Source organism: Crinia signifera, chromosome 9 (assembly GCF_055691185.1).
Source record: "Crinia signifera chromosome 9, ASM5569118v1, whole genome shotgun sequence".
In the NCBI taxonomy this organism is placed as follows: Eukaryota; Metazoa; Chordata; class Amphibia; order Anura; family Myobatrachidae; genus Crinia; species Crinia signifera.
The window spans coordinates 6440412-6454121 of NC_139225.1; the positions used below are offsets into that span (position 1 = coordinate 6440412).

General features: G+C 43.0%; 1 protein-coding gene across 4 annotated transcripts in view; it reads left to right on the top strand.

Moving 5' to 3' along the window:
- Positions 1-6111, top strand: part of LOC146036487 (uncharacterized) — a 45823-nt gene extending 39712 nt beyond the window's left edge. For all 4 annotated transcript variants that reach the window (XR_014460823.1, XR_014460824.1, XM_083160476.1 and 1 more), the window contains one exon: positions 5961-6111. Coding sequence is in view for 2 of the 4 variants with exons in the window: in XM_083160476.1 (XP_083016602.1) it covers positions 5961-6047 (87 nt within the window). In the remaining 2 variants the exon portion in view is untranslated. The remainder of the gene's footprint in view (positions 1-5960) is intronic.
- The last annotated feature ends 7599 nt before the right edge of the window (positions 6112-13710 follow it).

Genomic DNA, 13710 nt, shown 5'->3' on the forward strand with positions numbered 1-13710 from the left:
GGGCAACGTAACTTTCTCCTTATTTCTTTTTCAAGGCTTTTAAAAGGTTCAGTCTTTTGCTCCAGACGGCGATATTTAAAGTCCGTGGGTTTAATCACTCCTCCAATGAGGAAGACAGCATTGTCCGCGTCATTGCGCTTGACGCGATGACGTTTTTGGCGGTCACGTGACCCGCTCCTGCTGGTCCGTCCGCACATAGGTGTAATATAGCTGTGCCGCGTATGGGCAGATTTTCCCTTAAGTAAGATGGAGGAAGCCATGTTTCCTGTACCCCGTAAGTTGGATTCCAAACAAGATCTATAACGTGACGCCCGCATGATCTGGGTCACGTGATTGCCACATTCTATCAACACCATTCTACAGGGTACTTTTCTTTAGTTGCCTTGGCAACCCTTTATTTATCGTTCCCAAACTCTTTAGTTCTATAAATCAAATATAGAAAAAATACATAAGTTAAAATACATAAAAGTAATTCATATATAGATAAAATACACTCTAAAATATGTGCAAAGAGAGAGATAGAGATCCAATTCTCTGAATTTAAAGTGACAGGTGCATCATATATAAAAGGAAGAGAGGAGGGGAAAGAAATCATAAAAACCACTTTAACTCGAAATCCGAGTTTAAGCCACCAGGTATCAGTGTTCCATATTCATATATTAGTTGCATTTCTTTTTGTTGCTAATAATGATACAGTGTCTTTATGTCTCATATGATTTTTGATGAGTTTAATCCCAGCAAAACTTTTAATCGAGTTAGTGGAACAATTATGTTTTGTTTTAAAGTGGTGGGATAATGCATGGGTTTCCACACCCTTTTTTTATGTTCCGTAGGTGTTCCCCCAGCCTTATCTTCAAAGGTCTGGAGGTTCTACCTATGTATACTAATTCACATGTGCATTTAATGATATACACTATGTTGCTGGTATGGTAAGTTATAAACTCCTGGATAGTGGCTTCCTTCCCGTTGATGGTCACTTTTTCTATTTTGCTAGCACCTTCCCCTTTTATTCCTCGACACCCTATACATACCCCACACCTGTGGAAACCTTTCGTTCTCACATATCCTTCCCGTTGTTTAGGGATAAGTGCGCTATTTACTAGGTTGTCCTTAAGGTTAGGGGCTTTTCTGTATATAAAGGCAGGGTTTCTGGTAATACTGATTTGAGTATTGGGTCCTTTTTCAGGATTTTCCAATGCTTACGAAATGATTTTTCCATCTCTCTATGTTGTATATTATATCCTGAGATGAATGCCCACTCATATCTACTGTTACTAGATCTTTCCTCAGGTTTTTTTGTTAACAACATCTGTCTATCAGTGTCCCCAACCTGTACGGCTGCTTTCTCTCAGAGAATTTTTTTGTGAGACCCTCTGCTTGTTCTTTATATGTGGCATCACTTGTACAGTTACGTTTGATCCTTTTTAGCTGGCCGCTTGGAATAGAATTAAGCCAGTTGGAGTGATGGCAGCTGTCATAATTGATGTAAGTACCAGAGTCCGTAGGTTTATAGAATGTTTTGGTGCATAACTTATCATTCTCTGGAAAAATCGTCAAATCCAGAAAGTCTACACTTGTGGTGCTGATATTGAAAGAAAATTCAATATTCCAGGTGTTCTCATTCAAGGAAGTGCAAAAAGCATCCAAAGATGTTCTATCTCCATGCCAAATAAATAGCACGTCATCTATGTATCTCTTCCAGGTCACCAGGCTCGCCCCATGCCTCTCTTTTGGCCAAATATATTCGAGCTCCCAGTTGCCCATGAATATATTGGCATAGCTAGGGGCGAACCTGGTGCCCATCGCAGTGCCATTCTGTTGTAAATAGAAGGTACCATTAAAAAGAAAGTAGTTGTTAGATAAAATGAATAACACCCCTTCCTTAATAAGTTCCTTCGCTTGTTGGTCTATATCACTTTTTTCCAAGAAGTCTGCAACTGCTTGTACACCTCTTTTGTGCTTAATAATAGTGTATAAAGACTTCACATCTGCAGTCACGAGAAACATTCCCTCCTCCCACTGGACCGTGGGTAGGAACCTAAGAACGTCTCCCGTGTCCTGCAGATGCGAGTCATTCAATAACACTAGAGGTTTCAAAAAATGGTCAATAAACTCGGACAAATTAGCAGTGATCGAGTTTATTCCCGCCACAATGGGACATCCCGGTGGATTTTTCGGGTCCTTATGTACCTTTGGCAATAAGTAGATCACTGGGATAGTGATCTCTGTAAAAATCTTTAATATTAGCTCATATGAACTAAATGTCTATGAGGAGAAAGTACTCAGGAGAGGCCTTAAATATGCCCCATCCATCCCAGTAAATAAATTTTCCACATTTGTAGACATCAATAAATACATTAGGAAACTATGTATAAAAAAGTTTTTTCTGATGAAGGAAAACAATACAGAAGTCATTGAAGAAGAACCACCTCTTACATCATTTAAGCCGAGGTCAGTCTTCTTTCCTTCACATATTAAGGGGAGCTTCATAGATAGCTTCAGTTCACTGGTCCAAGATGATTTGAAGGAGATAAAATCAGAAAAAATCAAACATAATTTAAACTATAATGAAAGAAAAGCCCTAGACGGTCTGAAAAAGAATTCAGACCTAGTTATAAAACCCACCGATAAAGGTGGGGGGGTGGTGTTGATGGACCGTCAATGGTACGAGACGGCAGTAAACACTCACCTTGACGATCCCATGACATACAAAAAATTAAAGGCTGACCCTTCAAATTAGATTTTAAAAGAATAGGAAAATCTAGTGAAAAAATATGTATCCAATGGCACACTGGGAGAGAACGAAGAGAAGTTCCTGATACGGACAGAGATCACTATCCCAGTGATCTACTTATTGCCAAAGGTACATAAGGACCCGAAAAATCCACCGGGACGTCCCATTGTGGCGGGAATAAACTCGGTCACTGCTAATTTGTCCGAGTTTATTGACCATTTTTTGAAACCTCTAGTGTTATTGAATGACTCGCATCTGCAGGACACGGGAGACGTTCTTAGGTTCCTACCCACGGTCCAGTGGGAGGAGGGAATGTTTCTCGTGACTGCAGATGTGAAGTCTTTATACACTATTATTGAGCACAAAAGAGGTGTACAAGCAGTTGCAGACTTCTTGGAAAAAAGTAATATAGACCAACAAGCGAAGGAACTTATTAAGGAAGGGGTGTTATTCATTTTATCTAACAACTACTTTCTTTTTAATGGTACCTTCTATTTAAAACAGAATGGCACTGCGATGGGCACCAGGTTCGCCCCTAGCTATGCCAATATATTCATGGGCAACTGGGAGCTCGAATATATTTGGCCAAAAGAGAGGCATGGGGCGAGCCTGGTGACCTGGAAGAGATACATAGATGACGTGCTATTTATTTGGCATGGAGATAGAACATCTTTGGATGCTTTCTGCACTTCCTTGAATGAGAACACCTGGAATATTGAATTTTCTTTCAATATCAGCACCACAAGTGTAGACTTTCTGGATTTGATGATTTTTCCAGAGAATGATAAGTTATGCACCAAAACATTCTATAAACCTACGGACTCTGGTACTTACATCAATTATGACAGCTGCCGTCACTCCAACTGGCTTAATTCTATTCCAAGCGGCCAGCTAAAAAGGATCAAACGTAACTGTACAAGTGATGCCACATATAAAGAACAAGCACAGGGTCTCACAAAAAAATTCTCTGATTGTGGATATCAAAAAGGCCTCATAGAGAAAGCAGCCGTACAGGTTGGGGACACTGATAGACAGATGTTGTTAACAAAAAAACCTGAGGAAAGATCTAGTAACAGTAGATATGAGTGGGCATTCATCTCAGGATATAATATACAACATAGAGAGATGGAAAAATCATTTCGTAAGCATTGGAAAATCCTGAAAAAGGACCCAATACTCAAATCAGTATTACCAGAAAACCCTGCCTTTATATACAGAAAAGCCCCTAACCTTAAGGACAACCTAGTAAATAGCGCACTTATCCCTAAACAACGGGAAGGATATGTGAGAACGAAAGGTTTCCACAGGTGTGGGGTATGTATAGGGTGTCGAGGAATAAAAGGGGAAGGTGCTAGCAAAATAGAAAAAGTGACCATCAACGGGAAGGAAGCCACTATCCAGGAGTTTATAACTTGCCATACCAGCAACATAGTGTATATGATTAAATGCACATGTGAATTAGTATACATAGGTAGAACCTCCAGACCTTTGAAGATAAGGCTGGGGGAACACCTACGGAACATAAAAAAAGGGTGTGGAAACCCATGCATTATCCCACCACTTTAAAACAAAACATAATTGTTCCACTAACTCGATTAAAAGTTTTGCTGGGATTAAACTCATCAAAAATCATATGAGACATAAAGACACTGTATCATTATTAGCAACAAAAAGAAATGCAACTAATATATGAATATGGAACACTGATACCTGGTGGCTTAAACTCGGATTTCGAGTTAAAGTGGTTTTTATGATTTCTTTCCCCTCCTCTCTTCCTTTTATATATGATGCACCTGTCACTTTAAATTCAGAGAATTGGATCTCTATCTCTCTCTTTGCACATATTTTAGAGTGTATTTTATCTATATATGAATTACTTTTATGTATTTTAACTTATGTATTTTTTCTATATTTGATTTATAGAACTAAAGAGTTTGGGAACGATAAATAAAGGGTTGCCAAGGCAACTAAAGAAAAGTACCCTGTAGAATGGTGTTGATAGAATGTGGCGATCACGTGACCCAGATCATGCGGGCGTCACGTTATAGATCTTGTTTGTAATCCAACTTACGGGGGACAGGAAACATGGCTTCCGCCATCTTACTTAAGGGAAAATCTGCCCATACGCGGCACAGCTATATTACACCTATGTGCGGAAGGACCAGCAGGAGCGGGTCACGTGACCGCCAAAAACGTCATCGCGTCAAGCGCAATGACGCGGACAATGCTGTCTTCCTCATTGGAGGAGTGATTAAACCCACGGACTTTAAATATCGCCGTCTGGAGCAAAAGACTGAACCTTTTAAAAGCCTTGAAAAAGACCACGGACGTGGTCGAAACGCGTCGGCCCTTGAAGGAGAATCGGAAGGAACCCACCCCAGGTGCAGAAATAAGGAGAAAGTTACGTTGCCCGGTGACCAGCTGCAGAGGTCCAGGACTAGCGCAGAGTCGCGCACACTGCCTATTTGAGAACTCAGTGGCCCACTGATTCTCCATACCATCCGGTAATTTGCGATTGACTTTACCTTTCCTTTATGTGATGCATTTGAAGTGGATGTCTTTCCATTAACCTGCTTTTATGAGAACTCTTTGATTATAGTTCTCCATCTTTTATAGTAATTGTGAAATCCTGTGTATGAGGATTTCTTTTTAGAACATTGTGCATTGTATGTGAATAAATCTGTTTGCGCTATGATGGTTTTTTTTATATCTCTCATTCGCATGATACAAATTGGAGAGATTTGAATAAGGAACGTTGCACTATCAATTGGAGCCTAAAAAGATAAGAATTACTGTATTTCTTTGTGTGTAATATACATGTGGAAGGGTTGAGGCGCTAACATGTGGTGATGAAGCCCACAGCAGAGGAAGTATTCGGTATGAGTACTCCCTGTGGGTCCATTGTGGCTTTTATATTTTATACTATTTTATATAAAATGACACCACTATAAGGCGCCACCTTAGTCTCTTCCTCCTCTAGAAAACGACTGCACCCATCGGACACAGGTAATCCTGCATTGGGGATTCCCGGGATCCCAAATTTACAGTTCCTGTTTGAAAATAACTAGAGAATGTACAATTACCTATACAATAGATAATACAGTATATTGCTACACTATTGTATAGCAGATGTGAAAGTAGCAGGAAATAAATATACGCACAGTAACACAACCTGCAGATTTTATTTTACACTCACTCACGTGTATTTGTTTTTGTCTTGTTGAAGGTTGTGAGAGTGACAATGGAAGATCTGCTCCTGGTGAAGGATGAAACGTCTCCGAGACCCGTCGCAGCGTTGTACGCTAAACCTTGATTTCGGAATGGAAAAGTAACACAATATTTGTTGACAAAGGAAAATAAAATCCTTTCTTCTTGAAGCAATCTTTGGTTCTCCATGTTATGGTACTAAGCCCGTTCGTAAGGGTCCGAATTCGGTCCCATTTTCGATGGTGGGGGGTTTGAGCATGTTTGAGCAAGATCAAACCTCATGAGGCAATGCCTTCGGCGAGTTTCACACTCGTTGGACCGTTGGCTCCAAAGGGGGTGGACAGGTGGCTGGAGCAGGGGAACATCCAGTGTTTTATGGGCGTCCCTGGGAATAGAGGTGTGGCATTGCCTGCTCGGGGGGGTCAGTGCCTGCCCCATATTCGGCGATCATAACAGCTAGATTGACTTTTTTATTTCTGAAGGGGAGAAAAATGAACCATGTTAATAGAATGTTTTTTTTTTTTTTTTGCTCTTTGGCTTAACCCTTACAAATCCAGTTTAGTAACTAGAACAGATGTATGTGTATTATTTACGGATTATTCTTAGTAACACTCATCCCTGAATCAGGCCCAGTGGACAAACATATAGCCAGAGAAATTCCTGGATATTTAATGTCAAAGGCCTTACACTGAAGTGTACCAAAGCAATGCGTACACGCCAACGTATCCAAAGACTACATAAAGACGACAGTGTTGTCTAGACGAATACCGCAGTGTAATACAATAATGTTATTGTTATGTTATTAACTAATTGAACATTGTTCAATTTAAAATATTCTTCTTTCAACAAGAATTTCAATCTAATAATAATAAAAAACATCTCCATTTCCTTAACTAGTACTGTGGGGGCCCGTGCCAACGGTCACCTGCAATTAGGAATGACCCCAATACTGGCAGCTGTACTGTTGCAGTCCCCAGGGGGAGGGGCCCTAAACTGCACACCCTGGACATATGAGGTGCTACCTGCTGAGACTTGTAGTGCAGCAAGCAGGAGGAGGAGTTTGCAGGTGCACACTAAATATATATGCTAGACCTTTTAATATCTTGCTATATTGCATTTGAGGTTATTAGCATAGTAATGGCCATTAGTATGGGCTTGTCCACCGCATCCAGGTTACCTAAATAGGACAAGTCCCTAACACTACTCTGGGACAGGTCCAGGGCACAGGGCCCCCCAGGCCAGCCCAGCAGAACCACCCCATGGCATCACATTAGTGTGAAATTAAAGTGATAGTAAAAGGGATAGGGGAAATTATATGTGATAGGACTTACCTAGGTAAGAAGTAATAATAAATGTAAAGGGTGCTACATATATATTAAACAAACTAAAGGGGTGATTGAAAGTGTACGATATGATGCCATGGAGCAGCCCAGCAACAGCAGCCCAAAGAGCCCAGCGCCCCAAACACAGTCCCACAGACCAACACTCAGCATATATGTACAGTAGGACTTACCCTCATAACAACAAAAGGAGCAGATTAGCAGGTACTTGTTTCCTAGCACGGCGCCCAGATTTTCTACGTACGGCACCGTAGGGAAATCGCATCGCATCGCATTGCATGGGCCATTATAGCGGCATGCGATGCGATTTTTTAATGTCATTTTTTCAATGCTGTTTGTACTATATCGCATCGCACCTCCCGCAAAATCGCATGCGATCGTATGCGATTTTATAGGGTGTGCGATGCCATTAAATTAGCTATACAATGATATGATTGTATGTCCTAAAAATAGGTTTTACGCACCCCCCAGTATCCACGCCACCCCGAAGCGTGGCGAGCGCAACGAGCTCCGGGCGGGGCGGCAGAACGCGTTCTTTCGACTTTTTCATACCCCCACTATCCACGTCGGCATGGAGCTGATTTTATATAGTGTGGCTTCGGGCTCGGTGGCTCGCTGCGCTTGCTACACTATATAAAATTAACTCCACGCCGACGTGGATAGTGGGGGTATGAAAAAGTCGGAGGTCGCGTACCGCCGCCCCTCTTGGGGCTCGCTGTGCTCACCATACTTCAGGGCAGTGTTCCCTCTAAGCTGTGCGCGCGTGCGCGCGCACACAACTTGACGAGTGTGCGCACAGACATTACAACAGAGCGCACAAAGCAGCAGTGGTCCATTTTTGCAGTTCTGGACTCAATTAATGTGTGTTTCACCCATTAAATGCATTGTGTGCTGTGTTTTGAATGTTCAAATGTTTAATATCATTTTGAAGTAAAGTTAACACAAATGCTGAACGTCATTTTCCAGTTATATAAAAGTGACGCACAAAAATTGAAATTTCCTTCCAAAGTTGCACAGCCAAAATCTTTTGCCGCACACAGCCTTCGTAAAATTAGAGGGAACATTGCCAGGGTGGCGTGGATATTGGGGGGGGGGGTGCGTAAAACCTATTTTTTAGGACATACAATCATTATTGTATACCTAATGTAATGGCATCGCACACCCTATAAAATCGCATGCGATCGCATGCGATTTTGAGGGAGGTGCGATGCGATGCCCTGGGGCACACATGCAGTGAATAAAATACATGATAAAATCGCACGGCACTAAAATGGCCCATGCGATGCAATTTCCCTACGCAGAATAGCCCACAAAGCATATTGCTTAGTGGGTGCCGTTCTAGGAAACAAGTACCGATTAGCATCCATTCGTGAGCTCCGGGGAACTTTGATTGAGTTATTGACATTAACTCCTAGAAATAACATTATTAGACTAACGAGCAATCCCTGAGATGGTCATTTACTTTTTATATAATCTAAAAATAGTTGAAAATATATTTTTTTTGCATTACAGTGCCGGATTATCCACTGGGTGACAGGGGCGGTCGCCCCGGGGCCCCCACACATTCCAGGGCCCCCACATCGGCACTGCGGCGGTGGAAGGTGGCAGGCAGCGGGGTTGGGCAGCGCGGGGCGGGCAGGGGGTCCCGGCGGCAGATGGGAACTAGTAAGCGCTACTAGTTGACATCTGCTGCAGGGACCCCGCTGCTGACTTCCCATCCGCCGCAGGGACCCCGCTTGCGGCGCTGCATTAATCCCTGCTGCCCAGGTACCAGGGGGGGACCTGCCTCCGTCCGGAACAGGGACATGAAGCAAACTACACCAATGTACATCTCTGCTTATCTCAAAAATATCTCCAAACCCGACCTCTTTGTACTCTAGATCTACTGTATGCCTCCCAGTCTTGATTGCCCTCCCACGCTCAGTAAGATTCTCCCCCAGTCTCCAAGCTTCAAGCGTTCCCTTAAAAAACTCACCTCTTCAGGCAGCTTATCACATTCCAAAACTGCCCACATTACCTTCAGATATCATTCCTATCCAATTACATCCTTACTGTACAGTACAAACATGATCACTCATTTGCTCTCTTATTTTCCTCCTGACCCCTGGCTTACGTTGCTGGGTCACCATATCATTCAGCCTAGATAACACCTATACTTGTGTATCAACACCTATTTCCTTATAGATAGTAAGCTTGCGAGCAGGGCCCTCCTACCGCATCTGACTGACTGTAACTACCCAGTTTGTTTTATCCCTATCTCTAATTGTAAAGCGCAACAAAACCTGATGCACTACATAAGAAACTGTTAATAAATAATAAAATAAAATGTAACTTTTTGTTCATTTAAAATGATGCAGCATGTAGTTTCACGGCGCCCACGCTGCGGGCTCGGTGGCTCGCTATGCTCGCCACGCTATTTAAAATCAACTCCATGCCAACATGGATAGTGGAGGTATGAACTATCCATGTTGGCATGGAGTTAAGTTACTTTTTTAACATAGTTTGTGGCGAGCGTAGAACCCGGAAGTAGCACGGCGCCATACTGGCGCCGTGAAACTACACAAGTACCAAGTAAATTAATATAACCCCATTTTTTTTTTTGTTTTCTCTCTGAAAAGAGGGACACCTTCAGCTCATGTAACAGAAACGTTAGATCAGCATCTCTCTGTACAGTTCTGATACAAGGAGAAGGTCTCTGCTGCCCTCTGCTGGCAGTCAGCCGTCACTTCCTGCTTAACAGCCTGGCGAGGACTTTTACTTGCGCTCGTCAATGGTTTTAATAAACTCTACTGCTGCAGTGAACTGCATCCACCAATAGGACTCCTCTCCGGTTAGTCGGTTGGAATAGAAATTATTGATATATTGCACGGACATAGACAGGAGGAAGGGTGGATTGGCCTGGAAAAGGAGAGAGAGAAATGACATTACAAAAGATATGGGGAAGAAAAAATATAAGTAAGCAGACAAGTCTTGGAGTGGATCAAATCATTTCCAGATCATTGCTTAGCATATGATGATTATTATTATTATTATTATTATTATTATTAAGCTATGGTTACAATTCCGCCACCATGGGCGCTCCAGTTTGTCATTCTGTATTTCGGAAATGCAGATTTATGTTCTCCGCACCTACAATGTCCCACATGCTGACAGGTTCCATAACCCACCGCCATAATGGACGGTAAAATAGTAGTAGTGGTAACGTATAGAGATATTAGTTCAGTCGGCCCACACCCATTAGCAGCTCACGTTTCATCCCTGACCCTTACCTTAATAAGTACAAACACCAGCACTGGGACAAAATCGTCAGCTCCTGGGACGGAGTACTCATTGGCGAGACTCAGAAGGTTCATAATTGTGGAACACATACGTAGAATGCATTGCACTTTGTCCCTGGGGGTTTTGTATGCACTAATAGTGCAGATCTCGAACTGAGCAAGAGGCCGGGTGCCGGACAGTTTCCCAACAGTCATTACCCCGACTTTGGGATCCCGACAGTCAAAACTCCGACACTCGGGGTCCGACGGCCACCGGATATTCTCCCTCGTGGGGGTCCACGACCCCCATAGAGGAAGAATAGAATAGGTGGCGAGCGTAGCGAGTGGCTTTGTTGCGCTCGTCCCGCTGTCTGAGTCCGGCCAGTCGGGATTCCAACGTCAGGCTAATGACTGTCGGGACCACACCCCAGAAGGCCATGGAGCTTCCCTCAAGTAAACCTAACTGAAACATAAAAGACATAAATGACCCATGATCTTTCTCTTACAATTACATTATGGTTCAAGTACCTAATACACCGCTACCGATGTAGCCATGATCGTTGCGGCTGCGGCATGACCATATTTGTGGCAGGTGTGACTTAGTACGCTGAACTATAACTAGTTGCACTCGCTCCAAAGTAAACTCATGGAGTGCGGGTGGGAATATGCAGCGCGCCAAATGAATCGCAGGGGCAGTTCCTCGCAGCCGCCATGAACGAGGTTACTTGTGTAACCCTACCCATGGTCTATTACTGATTAGAACATTTTGTTATGTGCAGATTTACCATTTGAACTCCAGGTGAGGCAGGGAAGGGAGAACTGCCCGCTACCAGTGAGTGCTTCATTCAATCTCTTTTAGAATGGAGATTTCATAATCACCATTTTATTGGCATCTGAATCTTATAATACAATCTTCTCAAGTCTTCCAGCCTCCCCCCCCCCTCTATTCTCTTTCCTAATCTCCATCTCCTACACTTCTAAAAAACAGCCAGCTGTAATACAACTGTTATTTTTGTAATCCGTTATTCCAATTATATCATAGACCTTTATATCCCCATCGAATCTACAGGGGAGCAGGGCCGGATTTGTCACTAGGCCCCTGATGCACAGGTTTAATAGTGGCACCTAATACGGGCAGTTACTGTCAGTCTGAGTCCCTGACTCTTTTATTATATGTATGGCTGACCGGGCAGTGGCGAGCGACGAGTGGTGCCGCTGCCGCCGACATGAACGAATCACGATCCTGGAGGCTCACTGGCTCAGTCTGAGCTGAGCCACTGCCTCCCATTGGATATACTATGCACACACAGCCTATTGGCTGCTGTATATAGAATGGGTGTGCATGATGGGGACAGCTGAGCCAAGCTGCCAAAAATATTGTGCCTAGTGGAAGCTTGACTCCTACCTCCAGCCCTGCATGTGAGCCTTATATAGATTATTCATTCCAATAGTTTATGTTAATGTGACTGGATTCACAGAAATCTTTTATCATATATTTAGCAATAACTGCTGTTCTACCTTTTGGTTTATTTGTAATAACCACGTAGTATAATGTTGCTCGGTTTAGTATTAATCCACAGTCATACACTCTGTGGACACTACTCCAGTTTGTGGAACATGCAGTAGAACCGCTTGATGACGCGGGTTACCAAATAATATTGAGCTTTTAGCGTACTGTACGTATGACCTGGAGTTTTACAATGTTAGCACTCATACAACCCAGTAATCAAACTTACCAATGTTTATCAAATAGCCGTACTAACAAACATCACATTATACTAATTGTTTTTTTTTCCAGAACATGAAGTGAAAGTTAGTAAGTTCCTATCAATCAAGGTCAAATGCCTTTTCACAGACTCCCCTCTAAAACTGTGAACACAGGCGATGTTTTAAACTATGTGGACACTACCGATGGGTTTCTGAACGACAAATCGTGTAACTCGTCCAATGTGTACGCTCTATACCCGTGCATGTTCTCGCTGGCCGTTTGTCAGGTCTACAGATTTGTGGAGCATTCAGAAAGGATTAAACCACATTGTTTGTCCGGGAACCTTGCATGTTCAGCAGATGTCACTCATCGTTAACGACTTGTGGGAGCGGCATCGTTAACAATATTGAGTGTCCACACTAGACGATATGGCTCAGAAGCCCCTTTCTGAGCGATGTTAACAATATGGCCTAGTGTGTATGGGGCTTTGTTTTCTGCACTCGCACCTGTCACTCACTATTGTGATATATGTCCCCTTTACCCCAAAACCCACCAGCTAGACTGCATACGATACATTGTATGCGGTTCTTTAGCATATGAAGTGTCGTATGCGATCTCTAAGCAATTGCTGCTGGATCCTGCCAGATCCGGTAACTCTTATGTGCAGCACTTCTCCAGATCATATCCAATGTACCACACACATCAGATCGGAATCGGAGGTTAGGCCACTTTCCCCCAATTTCTCAGCCAGATACTGTCGAAATCAGGTGAAAAGGGCCCAACTCATAAACGTGAATGGGCACCTTTACATTCGGGATGCCAGCAGTTTCAAATCCCGACTGGTCGGACTCAGACAGCATGACGAGTGCAACAAAGCCTCATGCAGGCTCACTGCGCTCGCCACACTGCGGGCACGGTGGCTCAGTACACTCGCCACCTATTCTATTCTCCCTCGTGGGGGTTGTGGACCCCCACGAGGGAGAATAACCAGTGGCTGTCAGGAACCCGTCTGTCGTTGTTTTAACAGTCGGGATCCCATCCGGTACCTTTTCATCTTTTGTATATAGAATATGTGGAATGCATGTACTAAGCAAGACTGCCATCTTGTGGACAAACTGGAAATTACTTCTATCCTTTTGATGAACTGAATATAGTGGAAAGTGGTTTTTATCTCAACATTTGTTGAGCTGTGCATGTGAAGTGGATAAAGCATTTCAGATTTGAACTGTTTTTATGTCTGTTTGGCACATTAAATTGTATTTATTGCACCATGGGAGGCTCTCTTAAGTAATAACAGTGCAGGAGCAAATGGAACCCATGTGTTCTCTTACGTCTGATGAAAAAGTATTTCTTTCTTCTGGTTACCTAGGTCTCCCCTGACAACTTCAACATGTTTCGACATTCACTGACGTCTTTTTCAAGGTGGAGTCATATTACCAATGAACTGGTTTAAATACCCAAAAA